The sequence below is a fragment of the Tamandua tetradactyla genome, chromosome 7 (assembly GCF_023851605.1).
Source record: "Tamandua tetradactyla isolate mTamTet1 chromosome 7, mTamTet1.pri, whole genome shotgun sequence".
NCBI lineage: Eukaryota > Metazoa > Chordata > Mammalia > Pilosa > Myrmecophagidae > Tamandua > Tamandua tetradactyla.
Genome location: NC_135333.1, coordinates 6688280 through 6702086, shown reverse-complemented (window position 1 = coordinate 6702086; position 13807 = coordinate 6688280). Strand labels below are relative to the sequence as shown.

Below are 13807 nucleotides of genomic sequence, written 5' to 3'. Positions count from 1 at the left end.
ACCAAATTCCATAAGTAACAATGGCATTAATTCTGGCCATCTCCCCCAAGGATATTTTAGGTACACAGTGCTTCAAGCCACATGTGACAAATTACCTGCTAATGAGAGTTGTTTAGAAGATACTTCATGAGTACAACATAAAAAAATGGAAAATATCTTCCTATTTATGATTATGCATACTTCATACAGAATCTACTCCATTGTGGTAAATTACAAGTCCTCTAAAGCAAAGAGAACATTTTAATTCAGTAGTATGCTACTGTAGATCAGTAGCTCTCAAATGTGGTCTGTGGACTCTTAGAGGTCTCTGAGATCCTTTCAGGAATCTGCAAGATCATAACTACCTATTTTCATAATTATACTAAGACACCATTTGCTTTTTTCATTGTGTTGAAATTTGCACTTAAGGTGCAAAAGCAGTGGTTAGGTTGTTGCCTGCCATGCTGGAGACCCGGGTTAGATTCCCAGTGCCCGCCCTTGCAAATAAAAAGAAAAAAAGGCAGTGTACTGACAGTTATTATATACGTCACCACGAGGTATTCACAGTAAAAAATTTAAAGAGAAAGAAAATAAAGATGGTTCACTTAAAAATTATCCTTGAGTGGTAGAAAATATTAATTTTATTAAACCTCAACCTTTGTATACATGTTTTTTAACATCCTCTGTGAGAAAGTGGGAAAGATGTATAAAGCCCTCCTGCTGCTGACCAAAGTAAGATGATAAAGAACAACTATAACTACTTGAGTTGCAAGCTGAACTACTGTTTTCATGCAATGCAATTTTTACTTGTCAAACAACTCAGCCAAACCATTCAGACTAGGGTATTAAACAGACATTGCCTTGAAAGTAATGGGGCGAGCTGTCATTTTAAGGCAAATAACTGGCAGTGTTTATTAAAGATAAAATTTGAACTTTTTGAGCAAGAAAATAAAGCTTTGGAAAACGTCTTCCTCACCATAAACTTGACAGCTTCCCAATACTTGAAGACTTTTCTTGTGAGATCAGTGGTGATATTAATGAATGAGGTTTTTGTGGGTTTTTTTGGTCTTCGATAATGAAAACTGTAAACATTTGGAAGATACTTAGTCAACCACTATTTTCCAAATGATGAAATGTATGATGTGACAAAATCATGCCTGGATAAGAAACCCAAAGTGTAAAATGAAACAATGGATTTTAATGTAGAACAGTCTGCAAAGTTCACTGATACGGCTTTAGAGCCCATATTCCAACCAGCTTCTAAGAAACCACAGATCATTCCGTTTGAGTGTAGCATCAAAGAGAAATATTCACAACTGGGTTCCAAGGCTAGTAAAACACTCTTCTTTCTTATAACTAATGAGCTGGGTATGCAAAAATAAAGCAAGACTGGATTGGGTGGGTGATGGAAAAGCACTTGATCTCTGTGAGGCTGAATTTTCCACCTATTTCTACCAAATCAACATACTGCAGCAGATTGAATGTAGAAGCAGATATGAGAATCTAGCTGTTTTTTATTAAGCCAGACATTAGACTCACAAAATTGTTAAACAGTGCTACTCTTCTCATTACTGTGTTTTGGAAAATATATTTTTAAGTTGCTATAAATTGGTTTATTATTTTCAATATGTGAATATTTCTTAAATTTCCCAGTTTTAATTTTAATGTGATAACCTTAAATAATTATATCCTAATTTTATATATATATATATATATATATATATAAAATATATATGATTTTGTCACATCATACATTTCATCATTTGGAAAATAGTGGTTGACTAAGTTAGTATCTTCCAAATGTTTACAGTTTTCATTATCGAAGACCAAAAAAAACACAAAAACCTCATTTATATATATATATATATATATATATATATATATATATATATATATAAAATCAGGATATATTTGTATGGATGTATATGTATATAAAGCCCACCAAACAAAAGTTTTTTGGGGGGGAGTCCTTAATAATTTAAGATTATAAAGAATTCTGAGACCAAAAACTTTGAAAACCATTGCTCTAAATAGTGCCCTAAACAACTGATATATTCAAGCACAATAAGCAAGAAACCTTATATACATACAGAGTGTGAGAGTTTGTTCAGGAAGATATGCTTCCCTGACATGATATCTCAAAGCACAGATTAGACTCAATATTATTCTGTGTTCACTTAATAAAATAATACTTCGAACAATATTCACATGAACCTTTCACTCCTTAGGATTCAGACAGATAATCTCTCATTCAGAACTGCCTTGGGTTTAGGGAGGATTGTTCTTAAGCCTCTAAGACCCTAAATGAGGAAAACCAGAAAGGGCTGAAAAGGGCACCTTTACCAAGTGAAGCCTCACCAAGAACTGGGATCTTTGCTTCCCTAAGCCTCCTCCCCTATGCCTTTGTCAAACAAGTTTCCAGACAACTTCAGCTATCTTCCTTCAGAGGAGAAGGAGAAACAGGGCACGTGGTAGTCATGGCCTAGAATCCACTGCCTGCCTTTCACACGTCTCTTTGCCCATGGTAGGGAAGTGTTTAGGGTCTGACCAGACAAAAGTGTCCATGTGTTCCCAATGCAAATAAAGGTCAGAAAGTGCAGCACCACTGTTCAGCAGTTGAAAATAATGAAAAGGGTGGAAACTGATCCTGAGATCTAGAAACCACTGCTGTATATCATCCCGGTTACAGCCTGAGCTGCTGAGGAAGCTCCACACATTTGAGCTGTGATTTTCCATCACCCACCCAATCCAGTCTTGCTTTATTTTTCCATACCCGGCTCATGATTAAGACAAAGCAAACTGAAACACAATAAATCAGTTTATATGGGTCCGAAGTAAGAACTGTGTGTTGTGAACTTCATTCCTCTTTCCTTATCAACCACATGCTGCTTTCATTGGCCAAAAACCACGCACTATACTTTTCTATGGGTTTCCTAGACCAGTCAGTAGAAATTCTATCACTGGTTAGTGTGACTGGAATAATTTATGGAGTGAGGCCTCAATAGGAGCTTCCTCACTCTACCAGGTTTCACATTATTCTGTCCCCTCTCCAAAAAGACATTTATATAAAGTTGGTGGAGCACAAAATCTGACCAAATTGGGGGAGTGACTTTAGCATCACAATGATTTTCCTTCCATACTAGCACTCCCCATTTTCTAATCATCATCCAGAATAATATAGGAGTGGAACACTGAATTACTAACCGACATTTTCCCTTGATAAAAGAAAAAATTACCTATTTCATTCACAGCAAGTAGAAAGTCAAGGCCAAACATTAGGGAGGCTGTGTTGCATTAGATAAAGCACTTACTTTCTCTAGGCCTTAAGGTGCAACTTTCATTTCTTTTGTAAAATAAAGTTAAACTAAAAAAACACATCTCCCTCAAAAGAGAATTAAAGGGAAAGAAAAGTCTCGATAAAAGGGGAATTTTCTATACCACAATAGAATGGAAGAGGCTCTCCTCTGTTGAAAAGCTAAGAAAATCCTAATTGTAGTGTTTCATGATTAGAATTAGAAGATATTAGTAGATATTTCTGCAAATATAAAATTGGTTTACTTACAAGGTCCTTTGTAGAATTTCTAACTCGGAAGAAGTAAACCACTAAGGTGGTAGGTAAGAGTTCCCACACAAAAAGGACCACTCCAAATACCACATATCCGGCATCTCCCAGCTGATTCTTCAAATCTGCCTGTTTAAAAGACAGTGGAGAAAGGAAGAGTAACTAGAATGGAGCAGAGGAAATAAGTTTGATTCAATCCTATTTAACATGAACCAAGAATAAATTTAAATGTAGTATAATTCCTCTCCCCTAAAATATGAATATTTAAATCTGTTCAGAGTAATGGGCGATACCTCAGGTGGAGGATTATTTAAAGCACAGTAACTTCCAATCTCAGAGATTTTATCAGTTCACTTACCAAAATCTTCCTTATTTCCAAATGAAATTTCCTACTTAAATTTAAGTTGATTTTCTCTTCAGTAATCTACGAAAGTGAGAATGCTATGTTGCCTCCTACATTCTTGAGAACAGCACATAGCTGTTATCCTTGAGTGTCAGGATAAACATGCCAAATTTAAACGTTTCTTCACAGAAACCACATCCTGTTTTTCACCTTTTAAAGTTCATTGCACACTAGCTTGTCTAGAGAAAACTTTCCAGAGTCCAGAGTATTTGGCTTCTGGACATGTAAACTGGCAACGGGAGTTGTTGTTCTACCGCTCGCTCTGGTGTAGTACCTGCTCTGGCAGATACTTGAAGAAAGTGCAACTTTTTTGGGGTTTAGCAACTGTTTCAAAAAGCCATTTTTTCCAAGGAAGAATGTACCAAAACCAAATCACCAAAAATTAATCCATTTGCCTTCTCCATTAAATTATATTTAAATTCAGTAACCAAAACTAATCATGCTACCCTTCAAAAACATTAACTCTCAATCCTTGCATCTATTTTGTCTATCATACACATCAGTAGTATGCCGTTCTTTTTCAGCATACATGAATAACATGTGCAACTTGTAGCCATCTGTTTCACTTGCACCTACATTCTTTTGGTTGCATCACATGGGTCTATATATCCTTAAGCATCCTGCAAAAACAAAATGTAAAAATTGTAACCTATTTTAAATGCATTATAAACTTAGGTGAAAGAAAATTTTTTTTAACAAAATATTTATGTATTAAAAATAAATGTCTAGGTTCCACAAGTGGTTCAGGGGTAGAATGCTTGCCTGCCACGTGTGAGACTTGGGTTCAATTTCCAGTTCATATATCCCCCTGCAAAAAGAGTAAGTGTCTAATTTATCATTAATTCAGATTTGAATTTACTTGGTTTCCTCAAAACAGGGCACTGCCCAACTTTCTCCCATCTTATATTTGAGTTATTGGTTTGGGTTAGGAATCACTATCATCTTATTATTGTTTTTATCTTTTCTAATTATAACATCTTGTACACACCTCTTCCCAATTTCATTTTGTTCTCACAGGTTGAACTTATCATGGTCATTTTTAAATTCATTCTTTCTTCCAGAGACCTAAGTTCAGGTTATGAGCACTGTAGGGACTTTAGAAATAGATTTGTATATAATTTTGTGTCTTAGTTTCCTTGCTGCTAAAACAAATATTGAACAGTGGGTGAGCATAAGTAGTGGGAATTTCAATAGAGTCAAGGGGCTACTCTGGTGTTCACTTTTATGCAAGCTTCAGTTAGACGTTGCTACCTATCATAACTTGCCAAACCCCAACCAAAACCATTCCTGCCAATCCTAAAGAATACCTAGAGCAATATATAAGATTCTACAGAGGTTCCATGCACTAGGGTAACTTTCCAGAAACCTACAACCTCCAGATAGGTCCCTGAACCAAATTAAGTCCTGAAATGCAGAGAGGCCAGCCTCTCTAGAACATCAGCTAGTTCCATCCCCACATTCTATATTATTACTGCCTCTTCCAACATGAAAATGGACACAGCCCAAATATCCCTAAAGAGTGGGAGAAACATAAAAGGTGATGATGGAGTTACACAGAGAAGGTAGGGTTTAACAAACGAGTATGAGTGCTGAATCATTACATTGACATTTCTTTTAGTCTCAGTATTTTAGAGCAGCTAGAAGTAAAAACCTTAAATTGTGGAATTGTAACTCCTACCAAACACTGAAATCTGTTCTACAACTAATTGTTGTGCTTTGCTTTGAAATTTATTGCTTTTCTGTATATATGCTATTTTTCACATACAAAAAAGTCAATTGTGATGATAAAATATATATATAAAGAAGAAAATAATGAAAGAACAGCTAAAAAAAAAATAGTGAGAATTTCTTGCCTCATGATTTTGAACTAGGAGAAATCCAAGATCACAGCATCAGCAAGGCATTGCTTTCTCACTGAAAACTGTGTCATTCTGTGGCTGGCTGTCAGCAATCCTAGGATGTCCTTAGCTTTCCTAAACATGTTAATACATGTGGTGCTGTCTTCTCCTTTCCCGAGTTCCACTGACTTCCAGCTGCTGGACTCCCCATGAATTCCTTTCTGTGCCAGTGTCCTTTGCTTATAAGGACTTGAGCCATACTGGATAAGGCCCCTCTCAACCATCTGGGCATACCTTAACTAAAGGCATCTTCCAAGGTCCTACTTACAAATTGGTTCATACCCACAGGACCAGGGGTTGGGATGTGAACATGACTTTTGTGGGGGACATGATTCAATCCCTAATATTGAGTATTTATTATTTTTCCAGGAAAAGCTAAAGAATCTTTGCAATTCAATTCAATGGCCCCTTTTATAGGAGTTATATTTATTTCTTGTAATGGCTTATGTGTGTGTCACTTTTCCCCAATGGACCATAAGCTCCTCCAGGGAAGGGAATGAATGTGTCCATTTTTGTATCCTGGAACCTCGTACAATGCCTGGGACGAAGTAGGCACTCAAACTGATACTTGTCAAATGAGTCGACGTTAGCTCATTCTCATTCATCCTAGCTTTTGTGAGCATGCATGCCAGATTAAGTTTTGCTACCTTTGTTCATTTTCTTTATAAGTAGCTTTGTTTAGATTCAGAGTACAACATAAATTAGATTTTGTTTTAAAGCTTACATTTAATTTTCTATGCATTATCCAACAAAGAAAACTCCAAGCCCAGATAGCATCACTATGAATTAACAGAATAGAGTTTTTTTTCAAAGGTATCATATAGAGACCACTGTTGAAATTTCACTAAAACCTAAATATCCTCAGTCACCTTTTCTCTGCCTTTCATCAAGTGCTGTTGGTGTGCAAATTCCATTAAAAAAATTCTCAGAACCTCATTGTTTTATTTTTTTTCTGAAACCTGAACATAATTTCTCTTTGCAAATTTCACCTCTTAATGATAACAGTTTACACTTACATTGAAGCACTTTAAAAAAAAATTACTATTTAAGAAGAGCCACATATGGTAGAAAGGAGAAGCATTCACATACACACACACACACACACACACACACACACACACACACACACATTCCCAGACCCTAGATTTCTTAGACGCCCTGTGAGATGGAACAAGGCAGTACTTTTATTCCCATTTTACAGATGAAGATGCAGATACCACAAAGATTAGTATCTTTCCAAGTTCACACAGCAATTTAGTACCAGAAATAAGGAACCTACTGCTCTATGACATGGAATGTTGAAAAGCAATTTCAAAAAAGTCACCAATCAAGTAAATGTCCTCACTGGTGACCACTGACCTGGTCTGACACATTGTACCAGTCGTAATCAAAGGAGTGGACACTCTTGTTCTGAGAAAATGATAAGATGAACAGGTTGTAGCAGGCTCGAGATGTATAAAGTAGGATGACGGTCACACCGATGGCTGTCACCTGACACACAGAAGAGCCCTGGAAAAGAGGGAACCATGAGGGGTGTACCCATTCAAGGCTTAAGACCTCAGCCTCATCCCTGGACATCTCCCCTTCACCACCTCCTTCTCCTGAACCCACTAAACCCTACAGAATCAACTGGAAATCAATTATTTATGATGCAATTTATGAGGCTACCATTTACCAAAGTCACATTACAGAACCACTGACTAGAAAAAGATAATTTACATAATCAAAAAATTAAAACTGATTTTTGTGTTTTATATTTGGAAGTCGAACTAAATTCAAAGTATTGTATTTTGCCAGAAGTAGCTAATTATCTTACTGTTTGCCACTAAATGGTGTTTTAACAATCTACAATTTAACTTCTATATCGCAGTTCTAGGTTTAAAAGTCCTGAATGTTCCCCCCTATATGGGAGACAATATAATAAAGTTAAGGGAAAATCACAGAGTCTAAAATTTATAAACAGAAAAACTACTCTGCTGCACTTTAGGGATTTGGGGAGAGTTCATTAAAATCACAGGATGCCCTGATGAAGGCTTTGTATTTTTTAAGTTTGAGGCACAGATTTTCATCTACTGACCACTACTGAAGACGAAGTATTGTGGGAGACAGAGCTGCCTCACACTCTGCAGACCAAAGCTCTATTACAGCCAGATGGGCCACATGGCCCAGGCAGACAAGGGGTCAGGAACATAGTCATCGCATTAGGGAAGGAGAATACCTTCCCTAAGGCCCAGAGAGGCAGTGTGGGGTCACACTGCCAGTGACAACCTGAGACATCCTCTCCCTGACGTCTACACTTCTTTCTTCCAGGATCTTTACTATGTTTCTGTGCTTAAATCTGGAATTTGACAATGAAGGAATTGGGTATTTGGGCTGATTAGAAAGACTTTGGTACCACGGCACCAGGCAATTTATTTGCCCTGCTTTATCACTGTGGAGAAAGGAAAAGAAAAAATAGAGACTCTAGGGTGTGAGCATAGTAGTGAGAAAAAAAAAAAAGAAGAATGGTTCAACAGCTTCTCTCCAATATCTCTGTCTCTGTAACTGAAAAGTTCATACCTTAGTGGAAGTTCTCGCTGGCTAAAGAGAACACACTCGTGGGCACAGCTGGTCAGGGATGAGATTGTCTCTTCAGCAGCACAATGAGGCGTCAGGAACACAAACCCCTGGAGCCAGGCCGCCTGGCCTGAATCTTGACTCTGTCATCTTCTAGCTGTGTGGCCTGAGGCAAGCTACTTGACCTCTTTGGGCCTCAGTTTCCTTATCTATAAAATGGGGATAATAACACTGCCTACTCCCATAGGGTTGTGAGGATTAAATGAGTTTCTACATGGTAAGGACTTATAAAACTCTTGACACACAGTAAACATTAGATATGTTTCTTATTAATACTCTTGGTACAGCCAATACCACTAGTCCTTTAAAATGTAGGTTAATTCGCTGCATCTACAAACAACAGATTTAACCCTCTGCCAGTTATTTTGCACACACCTACACTTGGGGCCATCCGAAATGGGAACTCTTCTTACCTACAAAGTTCAATGAACTACATCCCTCTGTGTTTGTGCTTGCAACCACAGTATAGCTAATCATATTGCAGGAGGTCAGGTACGAAAGACAGTTGTTCTGTCCTATTTGGACACCAAAAAATTAGTTTTAGAATAAGCTTTAATGGAAGGAGCTTTACTACATTTCCACCTTACCTTGGATTCCAAGTAGATGTTGGCTAAGGACATCTTAGAAATTTTGTAGAGACAGATGGAGAGAGAGACGGCACATAGCACAAAGAGAGTGTCGTTAACGGCCACTCGCACTGAGACAATAACCTTCCTCTCCCAAGTTCCTGCCTTTACCAGCACCGCACAGGTTAAATTCACCAACAGGAAAATGAGGCTGATGAAGAGTGAGGCCAGGTAGAGTGGTAATCTGGAAAGAACAAGAGAGAAGTTTAAAGAACCACTGCTCCATCTTGGCTGCACAATCTGGGTCCATTTAGAAGGAAATTATGATTTTTTCAGGTAAATGCTGGAAGCAGACACACCAAAGGTAGCAAACACTCAAGGGCTTGGATTCTGGAGGTTGATCTTCCTGGATTGAAATGACAAATTGGCTGCTGCTTGTGACCTCAGGAAGTCACTTCACCTCTGATTCTCAATTTCACTGTGTGTGGGGAGGGTGTGAGCGTTCACTGAGGCCCTGCTCGAGAAAAGCACCCAGTGGACCTCACTGCACCCAGCGCCGCTGAGAGTAAGGGTCTGTTTGGATGCCAGTGTGAACAATTTTGCATTTTGTGTACCTGGGCAGAACGCAACCACTTTAAGCTTAATTTCATTAGAAAGTAAGACTAATACCCACTTCACAGGTTGTCTGTAAGGATTAGGTGAGATGTTTAAAAAACATTTTACCTCCAAAAAGTCATTGATGAGGTAGGTCCAGTTGGAACTCATTTTTACCTGGCAGCGCTACCCAACACAGTGGTCTATTGGGTTTACAAACCCACCACAGCAACCTGCCCAAGGCTAAATGGGTACAAACTATTTAATTGGTCATTTTTTTTTTTAATTTTTTTATTAATCAAAAAAAAGAAAAGAAATTAACACAACATTTAGAAATCATTCCATTCTACACATGCACTCAGTAATTCTTAGTATCATCACATAGATGTATGATCATCATTTCTTAGTACATTTGCATCGATTTAGGAAAAGAACTAGCAAAACAGCAGAAAAAGATATAGAATGTTAATATAGAGAAGAGAATTAAAATAATAATACTAATAATATATATATATATATAAAGGAAAAAGAAAAAAACAAAAACAAAAGATACAAACACACAAACAAACAAACAAAAAACCATATTTCAGGTGCAGCTTCATTCAGTGTTCCAACCTAGTTACATTACACTTAGGTATTATTGTGCTGTCCATTTTTGAGTTTTTGTATCTAGTCCTGTTGCACAGTCTGTATCCCTTCAGCTCCAATTACCCATTATCTTACCCTGTTTCTAACTCCTGCTGGTCTCTGTTACCAATGATATAGTCCAAGCTGATTCTCGAATGTCGGTTCACATCAGTGGGACCATACAGTATTTGTCCTTTAGTTTTTGGCTAGACTCACTCAGCATAATGTTCTCTAGGTCCATCTATGTTATTACATGCTTCATAAGTTTAGTCTGTCTTAAAGCTGTATAATATTCCATCATAGGTATACGCCACAGTTTGTTTAGCCACTCGTCTGTTGATGGGCATTTTGGCTGTTTCCATCTCTTTGAAGTTGTAGATAATGCTGCTATAAACACTGGTGTGCAAATGTCCGTCTGTGTCTTTGCCCTTAAGTCCTTTGAGTAGATACCTAGCAGTGGTATTGCTGGGTCGTAATCCATTCTGCCATTCTATGTCTTTTGATTGGGAAATTCAGTCCATTAACTTTTAGTGTTATTACTGTTTGGATAATATTTTTCTCTACCATTTTGGCTTTTGTATTATATATATCATATCTGATTTTCCTTCTTTCTACACTTTACTCCATACCTCTCTCTTCTGTCTTTTTGTATCTGACTCTAGTGCTCCCTTTAGTATTTCTTGCAGAGCTGGTCTCTTGGTCACAAATTCTCTCAGTGACTTTTTGTCTATAAATGTTTTAATTTCTCCTTCATTTTTGAAGGACAATTTTGCTGGATATAGGAGTCTTGGTTGGCAGTTTTTCTCTTTTAGTGATTTAAATATATCATCCCACTGTCTTCTAGCTTCCATGGTTTCTGCTGAGAAATCTACACATAGTCTTATTGGGTTTCCCTTGTATGTGACAGATTGTTTTTCTCTTGCTGCTTTCAAGATCCTCTCTTTCTCTTTGACCTCTGACATTCTAACTAGTAAATGTCTTGGAGAACGCCTATTTGGGTCTATTCTCTTTGGGGTGCGCTGCACTTCTTGGATCTGTATATTTAGGTCTTTCATAAGAGTTGGGAAATTTTCAGTGATAATTTCTTCCATTAGTTTTTCTCCTCCTTTTCCCTTCTCTTCTCCTTCTGGGACACCCACAACACGTATATTTGTGCGCTTCATATTGTCATTCAGTTCCCTGATTCCCTGCTCAAGTTTTTCCATTCTTTTCCCTATAGTTTCTGTTTCTTTTTGGAATTCAGTTGTTTCATCCTCCAGTTCACTAATTGTAGCTTCTGTCTCTTTAGATCTACCATTGTAGGTATCCATTGTTTTTTCCATTTTTTCTTCTTTGTCCTTCACTCCCACAAGTTCTGTGATTTGTTTTTTCAGATTTTCTATTTCTTCTTTTTGTTCAGCCCATATCTTCTTCATGTCCTCCCTCAATTTATTGATTTGGTTTTTGAAGAGTTTTTCCATTTCTGTTCGTATATTCAGCATTAGTTGTCTCAGCTCCTGTATCTCATTTGAACTATTGGTTTGTTCCTTTGATTGGGCCATATCTTCAATTTTCCGAGCGTCATCCATTATTTTCTGCTGGTGTCTGGGCATTTGATCAGATCTCCCTGGGTGTGGGACCCAGCTGGTTGAAAGGTTTTTCTGTGGAATCTCTGGGCTCTGTTTTTCTTTTCCTGCCCAGTAGGTGGCGCTCGTGGCGGTCGTTTGTCTGCGGGGCAGTCGGCCCGGGAAACCGCGCGTGGAGGCGGGGGTCGCTGGCCGCAGCTTGGGGGAGTGCCGGTCCAAATTGCCCAGCTGGCCCGAGACGCCAAGCGTGACGGGAGGGCCCCACTATCCAATGTTCCCAGTCAGACCGGGGAGCCACATGCGTGGAGGGGACCCCAGTCGCCAGCCGCCCCAGCCGGGAAAACGTGCGCCCCTCGGGTATCTCACCGCAGTGGATTCTCCCTACCCGTTCAGCCGTTCCAGAATGGGGTACGCTGTCTTTTTGGTCTCTGTCGTGACTCCGGGAGCTGTTTCGTATTGCTTCTGTTTCTTTAGTTGCTTTTCGGGAGGAGGAACTAAGACCCGCGCGTCTTACTAAGCCGCCATCTTCTCCCTAATTGGTCATTTTTAACTCCTAGTTCCTCAGAGCTACAGATTCCTAAGTGACCTGTATAAAGTCTTTATAAAGACTTCTCAGATTTATTAATACGAAAATCAGCACTCAAAGTTTCTCTTCAGATGGTGCACACGTGCAGGTAGACATCCTTCAATAAACTTCCAAATAAGGAACAGCCTTGTTTAACTCAAAAACAGATTTAAGTTGAACATGTTTGCAATTAAAGTCTGAGGGCAGAAGCCATCAACTAAAAGTGGTCTGAAATAAGAAAGCGATGCTAGTATCTTCAAAAGCCATCAAAGACCAGGATATAGAAAACCTGGATTCTAGTCCCAGCTTCAGAAGTGCCACTGACAGAAGCCCATGTGAAGGGAAAGGAGAGAGAAGAGGGAGACAGAAAGGGAGAGAGAGAAAGACCTTGGTTTCAGATTAGTCCATGCCAATGGACAAGCTGCAGTTTTATTTCCTACCCTCAGATGTCAGTACAATATAATAAATCCCCACTTACCCAAACTAATTTGAATGAGATCAGATTGCTTGTAATTAAATGTGTCCTGAAAAGTTTACTCTCCACTGGCAAAGTCTCTCTAATTTTCAGAACCCACATTCTACCAAAAAAATGTACCTACCTGACTCCTGCCCATCCTCCAAACCTGAGCTCAAACACCACTTCTTTCCTGACCCTCTCCCTGCACACTACACACACACACTCACACCTGCTTTCCTGGTTCCCTGTCCATTAAATTCATAAAACATACATGAACCACTGTTTGATCAATGTCTGCTGCTACATGAGTGGAAAGCTCTATGAAGAGAAAGAGAATGTCTGTTTCATTCACCCCTATATCCGCATTTAAGAAGGAAAGAGAGATAGCTTCTGGGAAAGATGGCAGGGTAGGGAGCTGCAGTACTCACTAATCCTCCAGAACCAGCGAGTGGGCAGGGAGGAGCTATCTGAAACAACTGTTCTGGGGCTCTGGAGGCCAGGGCAGCATGCAGGAAAGAGTGGATCAAAGAAGCTGAGACACTGTGGCAAAGAGCTGTGAGGAAAGCACTCAGTGGCAACTGCCAGCACCCATCCCCACAGCCCCTCCCTGGCTGGCAGCTGTGGATGGAGAGGACATGGACACCCTCTTTTCCAAGCTGTGAGGGACACGGTGGAGTACTGTTCATGGTTCTTAATTGGCAAGCTGGGATTGCGGTGCTCTGGCTTTGAGCCACAGTTTTAGCTTGCTCCACACAGGGACCAACACTGTGGCTATTGTTTCAACCCTACCCCTCAACACGGGTGAAGGCGGTGGAAGCTCAAAGACGCAGGGCCCTCTTAGGGCTGTGGAGGAAATTTTGCTGAAGAGCACCATCTGCTGGGCAGGTCAGAAAAGCACACCTTTGGGGAGCTTTCAAAAAGGATTTTTAGCATCTTTCCTCTCCTCAAGGAGAACTGCTCTGCAAGCCCTTCATG

At 39.2% G+C, this 13807-nt stretch overlaps 1 protein-coding gene across 1 annotated transcript in view; it reads right to left on the bottom strand.

The window, feature by feature from the left end:
* Positions 1 to 13807, bottom strand: part of GPR137B (G protein-coupled receptor 137B) — a 99445-nt gene that overhangs the window by 21019 nt on the left and 64619 nt on the right. The window contains 3 exon segments of the mRNA XM_077168422.1: positions 3542 to 3670; positions 7202 to 7351; positions 9046 to 9268. Coding sequence (XP_077024537.1) covers positions 3542 to 3670; positions 7202 to 7351; positions 9046 to 9268 — 502 coding nt within the window.